The sequence below is a fragment of the Amaranthus tricolor genome, chromosome 11 (assembly GCF_026212465.1).
Source record: "Amaranthus tricolor cultivar Red isolate AtriRed21 chromosome 11, ASM2621246v1, whole genome shotgun sequence".
NCBI lineage: Eukaryota > Viridiplantae > Streptophyta > Magnoliopsida > Caryophyllales > Amaranthaceae > Amaranthus > Amaranthus tricolor.
The window spans coordinates 15,677,668-15,693,258 of record NC_080057.1 but is presented as its reverse complement, the minus strand read 5'-3'; the positions used below and the strand labels follow the sequence as shown (position 1 = coordinate 15,693,258).

Genomic DNA, 15,591 nt, shown 5'->3' with positions numbered 1-15,591 from the left:
TTTTAGGTATCTTTAATCAAATTAAAAGATAAAAGAGAATGTTTTATATTATGTATATTTACGGTTATTTTTGTATTAATAATTCTCTTAAATTCACTCGTTTTAAAATTATTAATTTCTCAAATGTTACAATTATAAAATGTTGTTTAAGATGAATTTAAGGTTGTCCCATCAAATTATAATTAGTTATGCCAATTTATAACGATTTTACGATTATTTTCGACAATTTATATATTTACCGTTATTTAAATGATGTCTTAAATCCATAAAATTTATAAACCATCTAACTTAAACTTATTTTATACTATGAGACCGTAGATTATTAATACAATTATAACTTTTTTGTATAGGTCTATTTTTACTCAAATTTAATTATCAAAGTTCGAGAAGTCATATAACACTTTTATTAGCACTTTTAAACTTATAAAAGTCATGTATGATATTTTATTATTTTATATAGGCATTTTATCGATAAACAAAATAAAATCAATTTATAATTAATTAAGTCCGAATAAAATAATATAAAAAAATTCTATGATGTCCCAGAAACTATTTTAAGGGATATAAAATTTTAAATAACCATTAAAAATCACTTGGGGTATTTTTTATAATTAATGTCCTTATTTTACCGATAAAACAAATAGAATTTATTTAAGTCCATATATGATCACACAAATCCATATAAATTTTTTTAACATGTATCTACTGTTTATATAAGTGTCTCATAAAATTTTCATGTCCAAAAGACGTTATTTAGTATTTATTTTATATTTTATCGTTTTTAGCTTACCGATTATTAATCATCTAGTAAAAATTATTAAGGTCCTTAAACGTCAACAAAAGCTTTTCCAAACTTTTATCAATTTTATTTACTGTCCATATGATGCAAGATGACTTCCTAATCACACTTACATCACCATATGAGTATATGATAGAAATTTCAAGTCCATATGTCTTTATTTTCTAATTATTTTATATTTTACTATTTCACAATTTACCGATAAACAATTTAACGATTACTCAAAAATCATAAAAAATTCCGAAACTAAATATATTTTGGCCAAATCTTGTTGGAGACATTATAATATGATTTTATTAATTATTTTTGATGATCAAGAGTTTATCTAATACCATGTTTTATAATAAGAGTATTTAACACCTTAAAACCAATTAAAATATCAATTTAACGAATAAATTTCAACAAATATTTTGACATCATTCCATATAGCTATTGAAAATTACTTTTTAAATGAATTTCAAATATTTTTAAAGTTCATATAATCATTTCCATCACTATAATTTTCACAAAAAGTACTAAACATGTCTTTATACATACTTCCTCTGTTTTGTTTTGCTTGCTACCAATTGCATGGGCACATTTATTAAGAAAACCTACTGCGCTATTATTGTAGCAGGTGAAGTTCATTTTTAGGGTATATTTTATTATTATTATTAAATAAAGAAGAAAATGATAAAAAATATATAAACAATCTACAAGATGCCACGTGGATAAAAGGTTGCTGACGTGGTTCTCATCGAAAACGAAAAGTATGAAGTACTACTATACTGGTACTACTACTAATAATTAATAAAGTAGTATATACAACCGCTTCAATTCTCTATTTCTCTCTCTTCTATATTAAGTCATAAAAAGCAAACAAATTAAAGGAAAAACATACCTGAATATTCAGTGGTTGGTGGCGACGGAAAAAGTAGGAGAGAGAAAACCGCCGTAAATCTTAAACGGGATTTGTAATTCTTCCATGGGGATTCCAGACGACGACACCGTTTCAATCGAAAAAGGAAAAAGATCGAGTGACCCATGGGTGATTACCGTCAATTGTCCTGATAAATCCGGCCTTGGATTGGATATTTGTCGTACCATTCTTGATTTTGGTCTCTTTATTTCCAAAGCAGGTAACAATTTTACCTTTTTGATATTTTTTTTAACAAAAATTCTTGTATGAGGGCTCTTTTTTTTTTTTTTTTTTTTTTGTTTTTTATGCTTGCAGTTATTAAGCTAGTTTGAGCTAATTTGGATTTTGGCTGTTAATTTTATTTTTTGGTTATGTAATTTTCATGTAAGCATATTTTTGTAATTTTTTGATTTTGAATGTGACCTATTAAAATATACTTCATGTGTTTTTTGTTATGTGAAATTGTATGTTTGTTATTAATGTTCCTTCGAATCAACATCTTTGTTATTGAATCTTTAAACCCTTATTTGATATACTATGGAGTATATAATTAATGACATTTGGGGTAAATATTGTGGGTAGTTAACTTATGGATTTTAAGGAATTAGAAAATCTTGATTTTAATTGTTGAGCTATGCTGCTTTTGTTTTTGCCTTTATAGAAGATGTGGTTTTGATAATTGAGCAGGGAAAGTGGCTGAAAATAAGCTGTTTAAGCCTTTTAGGGAATCAGACGTAATTTGCTAAAAGTATGGTTTAGTCTTCTGTCCCTTGAGCTTGTTACTTAGGGGAATGTTACAAATACTAAGAAATAGTTTAGTTGTTTGTGAGAATAAAAACAAAAAATATGTATTATGTGGATTATATTAAAAAAGAGAAGAAATTTGTTGATGACATTTAAAGAAAGTGGCGGGGATTACTTCTGTAAAAGGAAATTGAGCAATTTAAGTGGGATGGATAAAAATGAGAATTGTAGCAAACTCGAAGGGGATGCAGCAATAGATGATGAACTTTTTTGTTTCCTCCCGAATTTGTGTTGTTTTCTCTCTTGATATGTTTAACGCAAGCTGATATGAACAAGTCCTTAAATGAGCAAAATAACACCTTTGGTAGGAGTAGGCACAATACAATAGGGAGCAATCGCTCAGTCCATTTGATTTTGCTACAGGGGGTTAAATTACTCAAATTTGTATTGGGAGAATGCGACAAAGAAAATGGATGGAGGAAACACGCTAATAAGATAGAAAGAGCGAATGACTCTGTATATTAGACTAAGAGAGAATATGGCACGCTGCAAAAAATTAAAGAGAAAAGAAATGTAACAAAATCACTGGAACATTCTAAAATGAAAAGTATAGCAAAATCAAAGTGACAATTGAGTGATGGATATTATTGTACTCGTGAATTAACAATTGTTCCCTTTTTCTCTAGGCGAACATTAATGCACATTAATGAATAGCATAAGTATTTATTTGGTTTTTTGGTGTCATTATTAAGGGACATAAGGAAAACTTAGATAATTACATGTTTAGAATTAATTGTCTCATTATTTCAACAACTCATATTGAAGGATTTAGCTTATATGTACATTACATTAATTTCTATTTTTCCTTCTCTTCACTTTTGACCGTACGTAGTTCTTATATGCAAATTTGATTCGTTATTTTGGAAATAACCAATTAAATCATGTGCACTTTTTATTTATGAGAAGTTGCATATTATGTTTAATACCAAGGGAATAGGATATAACTTCTTTGTTAGTGTTGACATTGGGGGTTTTATAATGTAACATAAAAATTTGATGTCAATATGGAAAAAATCTACTGAGTTGATGTGCATCTGGTCAAGAGTTACATTTAGATTGTTTGAGCAATCAAGTTATTATATGCTATCCGTCATCTTTTTTAATTTGCTTTTTTGATTCACGATTCGCGAGGCGACTACCAAATCATGTGACGTTGGACATGTTCATTTGCCCTTGGTAGCACCTTAGAATGAGCTTGATGTTATGTAGGTGGTCTTATTCTGTTTTTGAAGAATTAAGACAGTTAAGTTTAGGGTTTATGAATACTGTTTGTATTAATTTTCATTGTTTACAGATTCAATATTTATACAAGGATTAGGCCCTAATTTAGGAAGGAAACTAAGCTTGGAGAAACAGTAATTTCCCTAATTACAATGATCTAAATAAACCAACTAAATATCTTCAGAATAACTTGATTATTTCTACACTCCCCCTCAAGTTAGGTGATGGGATTTCCAATGCCTAACTTGGATAAAGTAGTTTCGAAGACTTCAGTTGAAACACCTTTTGTGAGAATATCCGCTAACTGATCTTCTGATTTTACATGTGGAATACTGATGATCTGCTTCTTCAATTTTTCCTTTATGAAATGTCTATCAATCTCTACATGTTTCGTTCGATCATGCTGGACAGGATTCTCTGAGATACTGATAGCTGCTTTGTTGTCACAGAATAACTTGCATGCTTCTGTTGATGGAAAGCCAAGTTCATGTAAGAGCTTTCTTAGCCATAGTATCTCTGTTATTCCTTTTGCTACTCCCCTAAACTCTGCTTCTGCACTTGATAGTGCTACCACCTTTTGTTTCTTACTTCTCCAAGTAACCAAGTTTCCCCCTACAAGAGTGAAGTATCCTGATGTAGATTTTCTACTATCTCGATCGCCTGCCCAATCTGCATCTGTATAGGCTACAAGGTCGAGATGCCCATTTTTCTTAAAGAAGACTCCTCTATTGCTCGTACCTTTTAAGTACCTCAAGATTCTCAGAACAGCTTCCATATGTGATATCTGTGGTAAGTGCATGAATCGACTTACAACTCCAACTGCATATGATATGTCGGGTCTGGTGTGGGATAGGTAGATAAGTTTTCCTACCAGTTTCTGGTATTTCTCTTTGTCAGCGGGTTCTTTTCCGGGTGTTGTTTGGAGCTTATGATTGGTGACTATTGGTGTTTCAGCTGGTTTACAGTCAAGCATACCTACCTCTGCTAACAGATCCAGGACATACTTCTTTTGATTGATGAAGATTCCCCTTTTTGATCGAAAAACTTCAATCCCCAGAAAGTATTTTAAGTTTCCTAGATCTTTCATTTCGAACTCCATGAATAATTTTCCCTTAAGTTCCTTTATTTCTTTCTCATCATTTCCAGTTATCACCATATCATCCACATAAATGATTAAACATGTAATCTGTCCATCCCTTTTCTTTAAAAATAGAGTATGATCAGACTGGCTCTGTATATACCCAAATTCCTTCATTGCTGTGGTAAACCTCCCGAACCAAGCTCTCGGCGACTGTTTCAAGCCATACAACGCCCTGTTAAGTTTACATCCTTCTCCTGGAGCAAATTCATTTGAGAAACCGGGTGGAGCATGCATATACACCTCTTCTTCAATCTTGCCATGTAGAAATGCATTTTTTACATCAAACTGATAGAGAGGCCATTCTTTGTTGGCAGCTATGGAGAATATGACCCTGATGGTATCTATCTTGGCAACTGGGGAAAAAGTCTCAGAGTAATCAATCCCGTAGGTCTGTGTATACCCCTTTGCCACAAGCCGTGCTTTATATCTGTCAATAGTTCCATCTGCAAGATATTTAATTGTCAAGACCCATTTGCAGCCTACTGGTTTTTTCTTCTCAGGTAGAATACACTTATCCCATGTGTTATTTCTCTTCAATGCTGAGATCTCATCCTCCATTGCTTCTTTCCACCTTGGGTTTTGGAGAGCCTTTTCAGTGCTCCGAGGAAGAGAACTTGAGTATAGACTAGTTTGGAATGCAATAGCTGTCTGTGCTAAGTTACTCGTCTCTCGGTTAATAGGATACCGGGATCTCTGAGATTCAAACTCTGGATCATACCGTCTTGGGGGAACACCTCTTTTGCTTCTTGGAGGTAATTCGTATCTGCAAAAAGGATCAACAATACAAGATATATCATTATTAGTTTGAGGTTCTGGTTCAGATAATACCTCTTCGGTCTCCGAAACAACTTCTTGATCACTGGATGCCTCAGACAAGGTGGAGTCGGCGGTCTGAGGAGAAAGTAATACTATGTTTTCCGTAGCAATATCTGTGGGATTACCTACTTGCTCTTTGTGGTTCAGATCATTAGTTACAGAATATACGAGCCAGCTTAAGTCATCATCTGTAGTCTCCCCCTGAGGACGAAGCTGGGAGTAAAAATAAGAGTGCTCGAAGAAGTCACAATCCATTGTAGTATACATTTTGTTTTGAGTTGGGTCAAAGCAGCGATATCCCTTTTGGTTAGTACCATAACCCATAAAGATACACTTAACAGCCCGGGGTTCAAGTTTATGCCGAACAGGTTTTGGCAAGTGAACAAACACAACACACCCAAAGATTCGGGGGGGTAAGGAGTGGAAAGAAGGAACAATGTTGTAGGAATGAAGGACTTCAAGGGGAGATTTGAACTGAAGGGCTTTGGAGGGTAGTCTGTTTGTGAGGTAGGTGGCAGAGGCAATGGCTTCAGGCCAAAAATAAGATGGGACATGGGCTTCAAACATAAGAGCACGGCCTATTTCTAGGAGAGTGCGATTCTTTCTTTCAGCTATGCCATTTTGTTGTGGGGTATGGGGGCAAGAGGTTTGGTGAATGAGGCCATGGGTAGTGAAGAATGTTTCCATATGTTGGTTCATGTATTCCCCCCCATTGTCGGATCGAAGTATCTGAGGTTTGGCTTTAAATTGGGTGACAATCATGTTGTAAAATTTGACAAAAACATCAAACACCTCAGACTTGTGTTTCAAGAAGTATATCCAGCACATTCTAGAACAATCATCAATAAAGGAGACAAAGTATGAATAACTCTGTTTATTAATTTCAGGAGCAGGGCCCCAAACATCAGAATGTATTAACATAAACGGTTCACTGCTATGATTGGAACTAGGAAAGTAGGAATGTTTGTGACTTTTCGCAAGAATACAAGCTTCACAATCTAAGACTACAGTACTTTTAACTAATGACGGAAAAAGATGTTTCAGATACCCTAGTGATGGATGTCCGAGACGTCTGTGCCATGTCCATAACTGATGATCTGTGAACCCTTGAGCAAGCAAAGTGTGACCCTTTTGAATCGCCTCGTCCACATAGTATAGACCATCGCGTTCAGTACCACGACCAATAATCTTCCCTGTCTGAGCATCCTGCACAATACAACCAGAAGAAGACATAAGCACAGTACAGTTTAATTCCCGAGTCAATTGACTAATAGATAATAACTTGTGAGATAGGCTAGGGATTAAAAGACAATTGTTAATTTTGAGAGAGGGAGAAATAGTAACGGGCCCAGCTTGGTCAACACTCACGCACTCCCCATTAGCAGTTTGAATGTAGGTTCGGGTTTTTGGATGGGTAGATAAAAGGTCACGGGGGTCAAAGGTCATAGTATCAGTGGCCCCGCAATCAAATATCCATGGGGATGATGGGCAAGGTTTGCATATTAGACCAAGTTTATTATAATTGGTTTTGTGAGTGATGGGCCGGTGGGGTTTAGTGGGCTTAGGGTTTTTAAAGGATGAGGCTATAAAAGAGTGGGAGTGGTGCCCTTTCCCTTCCCCACTTGCTTCCAGATCCTTCCCTTTCCCCCTTTCTCTCTCTTCTGATACGTCATTTTGTGCGGAGTGGTGCCCTTTCCCTTCCCCACTTGCTTCCAGATTCTTCCCTTTCCCCCTTTCTCTCTCTTCTGATACGTCTTTTTGTGCTTTCTGTTTCGTTTCACCTTCAACACCATTTATGTCTTCCTTTGCTTCTGTGTGAGTGGTTGGTTTGTTGGTGGGAGAAGAAGTGCAGGTGGCCAAGTGAGCCTTGCCGCCGGTTCGTGACGGAGCCTTGGTGGCGGCTTTTCGCTGCCGGTGTTCCTCCCACCATTCCGGGAAGCCAATGATTTTGAAGCATCCTTCCTTTGTATGACGGCTCCCTCCACAGTGACTACATCTCAGGTGAGTTTTATCCTCCATATTACGCCGGAATGAGGTATCCGACCGGTGTTTAACGGCCAACCCACTCCCTATCTCTGAGGGAATTTTTCCCGATGATGAAGCGTGACTCATAATCCCACGCCTTGAGATTTCTCGTCTGATTGTAGCATAGGCCACTTTCACTGTTGGAAGTGGATCTTGATGTAGCAGGTCACGTTTTTTTTTGTCAAAAGTGTCATGAATTCCGGCCAAGAATTGAAATAGCCGTTGCTTTTGAATAAAGGTGTTAAAGATTGTTATATCCTCTGCATGTATCATGGGATTTGGTTGTCTTCGATCTATTTCTTTCCAGATAGTGTTAAGTTTCCCATAAAAGACCTCTAAAGGGTCTTGATTTTGCTTCAAATTATTTGCTTGAGAACTCAGATCGAAGATCTGGAGTTCGTCCCTTCCACTGCTTAATAGGACCTCGATCCCTCTCCATAAATCTTTTGCAATAGTGTAGTCTAAGAATTGGTTTACAAGGTCTGTACTGATATTCGAAATAATCCAAGACAAGACTATCAAATCTTTTTGTTTCCATGCTCTGTAATTTGGATCTGAGATGCTAGGAGGATCGTCGATGATGTGATTGAGACGTCCCCTGCATTCTAAAGCTATTTGCATCATTTTGCACCAAGTAGTATAATTCTGATAATCTAGTTTTTCGGCCAATTTCAGGTCAGGGGATATGGTTTCAAGGTTTGTGTTTGGTTTATTCATTTGTTGAAACAGTTTGAACATTTGTTCCATCTGTTCCATGGTTACGAGTTGGTTTGGGTTGGTTTCTGCCATTGTAGGTATGTGTTTAGGGTAGATGATGATAGCCAATGGTGTTGTCGGCCCCGGAAAACACCTTTGGCTCTGATACCATGAAGAATTAAGACAGTTAAGTTTAGGGTTTATGAATACTGTTTGTATTAATTTTTATTGTTTACAGATTCAATATTTATACAAGGATTAGGCCCTAATTTAGGAAGGAAACTAAGCTTGGAGAAACAGTAATTTCCCTAATTACAATGATCTAAATAAACCAACTAAATATCTTCAGAATAACTTGATTATTCCTACAGTTTTAGCAATTTTTTTGTGTGTACTTAAATAAGAATCTTTGAAATAGAGCTTGTTTTGTATAATATCACTAACATAATATGTATAAATGTCTAATAGGAGTATTATTTTGTAAGTTAGTTTTTGTTGTGTACCTAAATAAGAATCTTTGAAAAAGAGCCTTTTTTGATAGCATCACTAACTCGATAAGTATAGAATGTAGTAATTCAGATGATTGCATTTGCCTTTTTCACTAGATGTTTCCACGGATGGTAAGTGGTGCTTCATTGTCATGTGGGTGGTTCCTCATTCTAGCACGTATGTGGTCCGTTGGGAGAACCTTAAAGAACGCCTCGTCTCATTTTGTCCATCATGCTCCTTGTCATATTATTACGCTCCTCCAGCACCAAAGAACTCCTCATCCCTCTACTTGCTGAAGTTTTGTTGCCTTGATCGAAGAGGGTTGTTATATGGTATTATCTGATGGAAACATCCTTTTCTTTTTTTTCAGTGTTGTGTGTTTCTCTACTAATATGCTTCCTGTTTCTTATTTAGATGTTACCCATGTACTCTGTGAGCTTGAGCTCTCTATTGAGAGGGTAAAAGTGACGACAACTCCAGATGGAAAAGTTTTAGACCTCTTTTTTATCACTGATAATCTGTAAGTATTCTTTTGTTTTATGATTAATTTGTCTGGTTCTTCGACAACCAAATCCCATTTATGATTTTAGTTTTAAATTTTCACTCATTGAAGTAGTTGTTCTTCTTGCTCATTCTTTCTAATCATGTTATCTGTGGAAGGGTGCCGCCAAAATGTTTTTGTTTTTTGGATGTAAATGAATATGTTTTTTATCATCTTATTATCTGCTAAGTTTTCTTTATGTTTTTCATCTACTTAGCTGGTATTTTTTTGTTGTGATCTGTATTTGATTAAGGTATAAAACAATAAGTTATGACTTGTTATATCCTTAACAACCACAGAATATCTCATACTTTAAAGTTTGTTATTTTTATTTGGAGAAAAGGGATTTAAAAAGGAACCATGCTTATTGATGTGAACGGAGGAGAAACAGTTTTGGATTTCCAGTCTACAGAAAAAGAAAGTTATCTTTAATGACTTAATTACAATGATTGCTGAGTGATGAATGATGGTTGTGACTCGATATGAATTACTTGGATTCATGTTCGTCATTAACATATTGTTGTAAGCATGTCTCTTTGTATATATCTCTTCTGTGTCTAGTTCAAGGCTTCAACCAAACAAATTATGTTGCTGTGTCATAGGAGGCCAGTGTTATGTTGTTGAACTTGTTAAACATGATATTTCTGTTTGACTTTATTGTTTGATCTGTAAAACAGGGAACTTCTCCACACAAAGAAAAGACAAGAAGAAACTTATGAACAACTACGTTGTGTTTTAGGTGAATCTTGTATTACCTGTGAACTTCAGTTAGCAAATTCACAACACGAATCTCGTCATGGGACCTCATCCGTCTCCCCTATCGTTGCCGAAGAGCTCTTTGCATCTGAGTATTCGAAGAAGGAATGTCATATGCAAGCCCTTAGCCCAGACTTGACTCAACTGAAAAAGGCTGTTGTCAATGTAGATAACTCTTTGAGTCCGAGCCAAACACTGCTTCAAATACATTGTGTTGACCACAAAGGTCTTCTTTATGATATAATGAGAACGCTGAAAGATCATGATATTAAGGTATTGGCTCCCTATCTTTTATGCTGTATTAATCACCATTCCACTGCAAGAGCTATTAATTGCTGAAGTGAATAATTACAACTGCATTTTTAAAACTCTGTTCTTTACTATTCCTTTTTTGGCATATGAGCAGTTCTTATGTGACAGAATGAAACTATTTTGGAAGGTATTGTCTTTGAGCCCATTTACTGGTCCAATGATATCCAAATTACTTCTGATTCTTATGAATGTCATATGCCTACTTGGGATTATGGCATTCATTGTTGTACCTCTTGGCATTAAGAGTAATGGAATGTCCACGACAAAGTCTAGGCATGCCTTTAAAAGTAATGTGGTCTGAAGTGTATGACCTATTAATGATGAATTTTTGCTTGAGTGAAGCTTAAGGCTGATTATCACTTGACGATCCGTCTTGAATAGGTTTCACTGTTGCGCGTTCTTGTCCTTCAAAGGGTTTGTCCTTGGGTTGTCAGTCTAATTAGGGTCTTGAATCTCCAATGCTATTGCACTATTAACGGTTTACAAACTTGTGGCTATTGCATCCTAATATCGCACTAAGCTTAAAAACCTTTGTAATGCAGTTGTGATGCAACCACTGGCCTGAGTGTTGACTCCATGATCTGACTAAGTGGAGGTTACTGGCCATATTGTGAATTGAATCATGAGAATTATAGTTGATAGGATCCAAGGGTTGTTGGCATGACTTGTCACTTTAGGCTACCAACCAAGATGCAAAGTATTAACTAGAAGTTTTTATTTTCGGAGTCATCTACACCCTCAGAGATGAGGTCTATGGCTCAAAACCGTATGATATACTGGCCAGACCTTTTCATTTGCCACAGTTCCAGCACCTACACAATTTTTAGCTCCTGGTCAGATTGAGTATGTCTATGAACTCTTTATTTCACCTCATGTATGATGAACTCATAGTGATGGACATTCAATAGTGCAATATGACACTTTCACACTTCATTTTTGGCCAAAAGTATGCATGATGTTCATACTATTATTAAGTTTTATACTTGGAACTTGTTTTTGTGTACACATTAGCTGTCTGAATCCAAGGAACATATAAGATATACTATCAAGCTATAATAGTTTTGACACTAACAATATGTTTGGATAGCATTTAGCAAAGAGAGGAAGGGCAGGGAAGGGGAGGGGAGAGGAGTGTAAGGAGGGAAGGAAGGGGAGACTATAGAGTTTGTTAGTACAAAATGTAGGAACATTTCCCTTCCGATTCCCTCCTTTCAATTTCCCTCCCCCTCCCCTTTTGGTATGCAAAAGAGGGAAATGTCATCCCTCCATTTCCTTCCCCTCGCCTTTTGGCACCCAAATGAAGGAAATGTTATCCCTTCGTTTCCTCCCATCCCTTTCTTTTCATTTCCTTCCATCCAAATATAGTGTAAGCTCTATGTTTGTTGGGATGCCCAATGAGTATTCCATTCTCTATTGAATTAAAAAAGGAATAATGATTGCTACCTACTAAACCAACAAACAGAGAAGAAAGAAAATAAAAGATTGTTAGCACCTTCACTTCCGCAACCTTATGAAGTTCATAGGGTGCTAATTAGGGGGATAATTGTAGAGGATTTGAGACTTCATGATAACATCCGGGGATTAACTTGTGTACTTGAAATAGTTTGATCTTATTTGTAGTTTCACTATAATGTCAGGACCACTAAGATATATAACCCTTGAAATTGGCTATATTTTTCCAATTTATATTAGATGGCATATTCATTCAATTTTTCAATTTTCTTGAGCCTTTCCATTGCTGTTGAGGAATTTTGTCTCCTGGCCATTCCTTATTATACCTAATTTGAGGGTTTGCAAGAAAGGGAAAGGGTATTTCTGCAATATTTGCATCTCGACACCATTTCAAGTTCAGCAGATCTTATGTGCAGGTTATATGATCTCTAAACACGCCGTTATTCCATTTTGAATCTCATTTCTTGAATGGTTCAACTGCTGGAGGCTGTTGGGGGAAGCATTTAGTTTTTTAATTTCCATAATTTTCTTTCAAGTGCCAATGTCACTCAAGAAATACTTTATTCGCTCCTCCAATTTGTTGTATCTTCTAGAGACATTATGTGTCCTCCATTGTCTAGTTTCAGGAAAAGTGTTTTAATCATGGCTTGAGGTCGCAATGTTGCATCTCTAGACAAAGCCATTCTCAAGAGTGGTCAATAATGTGGAGGCTATTATCAATACCAATTTGTAGGTTCTAGTTCAAGATGGCCTCTGTATTTATTGAGATAGCTGGAATACCATGGTGTTGCAGTTTTCTAGGCTACAAAGCAAAGATGTATGCTATTCTAATCCCTATTTAGGCACATGTGTGGCTTGTAGCTCCCAGCTGTGGTGGGTTACATGCAAGTTAGGCAACATTACTTATGTATTGCATAAGTGATAAGCCTGGTGAAGTGTCATTGTAAGTTGAGGTTTTCATTTACTGTCGGACCTTGAGTCCACTTGTTCTTTTCACATGTATTCCTTTACCCAAGAGTCTGAAGATGGAAAGACAGGTCAAATATATCTAGTTTCTCTGCTCCTCAGTGATGGGCATCGCCCATGTCGGATCGTCTGTCGTCTAATAGCTTGGCTCTTTGACTTGGTAACCCGTGTGTCAGTCATTGACCTGCTTGTTGCTAGAAGATCATTGCTTGTATGCATTTTGATTTTAGCCTTTTTTTTCCCTTCTGTAATTGGGAAGGAATGCATATCATATGCACTCACTAATTGTTCTCAACCCAGATTTCATATGGTCGAATGTCAGCTGTTACAAAGGGACATCGCGACATAGATTTATTCATCCAACAGAAAGATGGAAAGAAGATTGTGGATCCTGAGCGAGAATACTTATTATGTTCCTGCCTTAAGATGGAAATGCTTCACCCATTGCGTGTACTCATTGCGAATCGTGGGCCTGACACTGAACTATTGGTTGCTAATCCAGTTGAATTATCCGGACGGGGGAGACCTAGAGTTTTTCATGATGTCACTCTTGCTCTTAAAAAGCTTGGCATCTGCATTTTCTCGGTAAGAGTAGAAACAATACTTGATTTCTTAGTTCTTTTACTCCATTGTTAATTTGTTGAGTTCATATACCGGAATATATACTCGCGGTAATGTTCGCCAAACTCAAGTGTTAATGAAAAATTATGAAGAAAGATGCTCGCAGTTTGAAAATAATGATAATCCTATGAACCTTTTGAAGCAACTTATGTTGAAAAGAATGATATAGATATTTTGTTACCACTACCAAAAAAACCACCTACCAGATATGCTGGTGTCCAACAGCAATGAACAAACATAATATCTATTAACTTATTATAACTTCTAATCATCTGCAGGCTGAGATCGGAAGGTATTCTGCATCAGATCGGGAATGGGAGGTTTATCGGTTTCTTTTGGATGAGAATTGTGAGCATCAAATGTCGACAAAAGGAGCGAGGAATCAGATTGTTGACAGAGTTAGAAGAATACTAATGGGTTGGTGATGGGGTTGAGGGGAGCTCATTGCTATCAAATTTTGGTTCTCAAATCCCAACCTTTTGCACCTGCACGGTTGTATTGTGTTGGTGAGCAATCAAAATCTTTGGTTTAGACTTTAGACAATCATTCATTTGCAGGCGCAAGCTATATGTGTGATATAGAAGTAGGTAGTTCATGGTGTGTGATCGGCTGATGGCTTTGCCGATGATACTGATTGCTGAGTTGCCTTACGCAGTCATTGGGCATCCAAATTATGTTTCTGAAAGCTGCTAAGGCACTTGGGGCCTAGGGGACTCAGATGACAGGATGTGCAGGGAAATGCTAGTGATTGATCATTGGATCGGTGAAAAGCTACATCGACCCTCATTCCTGCCATTTGCAATCTATGCTGGCCCGTTGATGTAATAAACATTGGTTTTGAGTTTATTTATGATAATAATTTTAAGAGTAGAGTTGGATTTTCATTCGAGGTTCGAAGCACTTACCTTCAAACATGGTTCTCTATATAATTTAATATACAAACTGCCTTTTAAGTGGTTAAAAAGATGGTGGTGGACATCTAAGAGGATTTTGAATTAATTAGGCTTAAGTTAATTAAAAAATTTAAAATTAAGCTTTGCTTTGAGCGACTCTCTCCCAAAATACGTGATCCAAGTCCACGGTCAAATTTAGTTTATTATTATTAAAAGCGAATAAGAGAAAGCTGGTTAAAAAGTCATTATATTGTCTTCGGACTCTTCACTGTGCAAAATAATAACATTTTAAACCGCGCCTTCAATGAAATTTTTTTTTTTCAAATTAAAACAATCTCATTTTCACTTCAAATTTCCATCAATTCAACTGAAAAAAAAAAAAAAAAAAACATACTCATTTTACATTATAAATGGTTTTTGTACCCCAAGATCACCGGTGTGCAAGGAGCTTTGAATGAGCTGGGATGATTCAAGAATCTGGGTTGACTCGGATAATTTGGGTTAGTTAAATCTTTGAAAATGATTTCTAGTATCTTTAGGAATTTCTAGGGTTTGCTAAAAAGAGACCTCATAAAGGGTTAAGTTCAAATGGGAGCAAAAAAAGTTAAAAATTGAAAATTTTTAGGGTTCGTTTAGATTGAGTGTAAATATTTAAGGGATAAAAAAAGTCAAACTAATGAAATAAAGGTAAGTAGAGGTGCAAATAAATTAATTGAAATATTTGTGAAAGAAGTAAAATGAGAGTAAACTAAAAAGGACGAACAAAAAAAGAAAGATGATTTTCTTTATTTGGAAAAAAGTATTCCACCATCATTTCCTAGTGTAAATTTATACCCCAATAACAGGGAATTTCTTTTTTTTTTTAACTTTCTAATTATTTTTTCACCTCTCTAACAGTCAAATTCATTTAATCTTCTATTTAATTAACTTTATTTTCCTATTTTTATTTTTATTTACCCCTTAATTATTTATATTATTTACCCCTTAATTATTTATATTATTTACCCCTTAAATATTTATACTACATTGGTAAAAATTTTTATTTCTAATGGTTTGATGTTAAAATTACTAATTTGAATAATGATATAAAAAATGCAGTTGAATATGAGAAGGTTGATTTTTTTGGGTGATTTGGAAAGTTACGTGAATGATATTAAGGCA

General features: G+C 35.5%; 1 protein-coding gene across 1 annotated transcript; it reads left to right on the top strand.

Annotated features, from left to right (window-relative positions):
• The first annotated feature begins 1,605 nt into the window (after nucleotides 1-1,605).
• LOC130826818 (ACT domain-containing protein ACR9) lies at nucleotides 1,606-14,407 on the top strand. Its single transcript, XM_057692407.1, has 6 exons — nucleotides 1,606-1,917; nucleotides 9,006-9,221; nucleotides 9,304-9,409; nucleotides 10,108-10,459; nucleotides 13,217-13,501; nucleotides 13,816-14,407. Exons 1-6 carry the CDS (start codon nucleotides 1,764-1,766, stop codon nucleotides 13,960-13,962), a joined length of 1,260 nt encoding a protein of 419 aa, XP_057548390.1. The 5' UTR covers nucleotides 1,606-1,763; the 3' UTR covers nucleotides 13,963-14,407.
• Nucleotides 14,408-15,591: the final 1,184 nt, after the last annotated feature.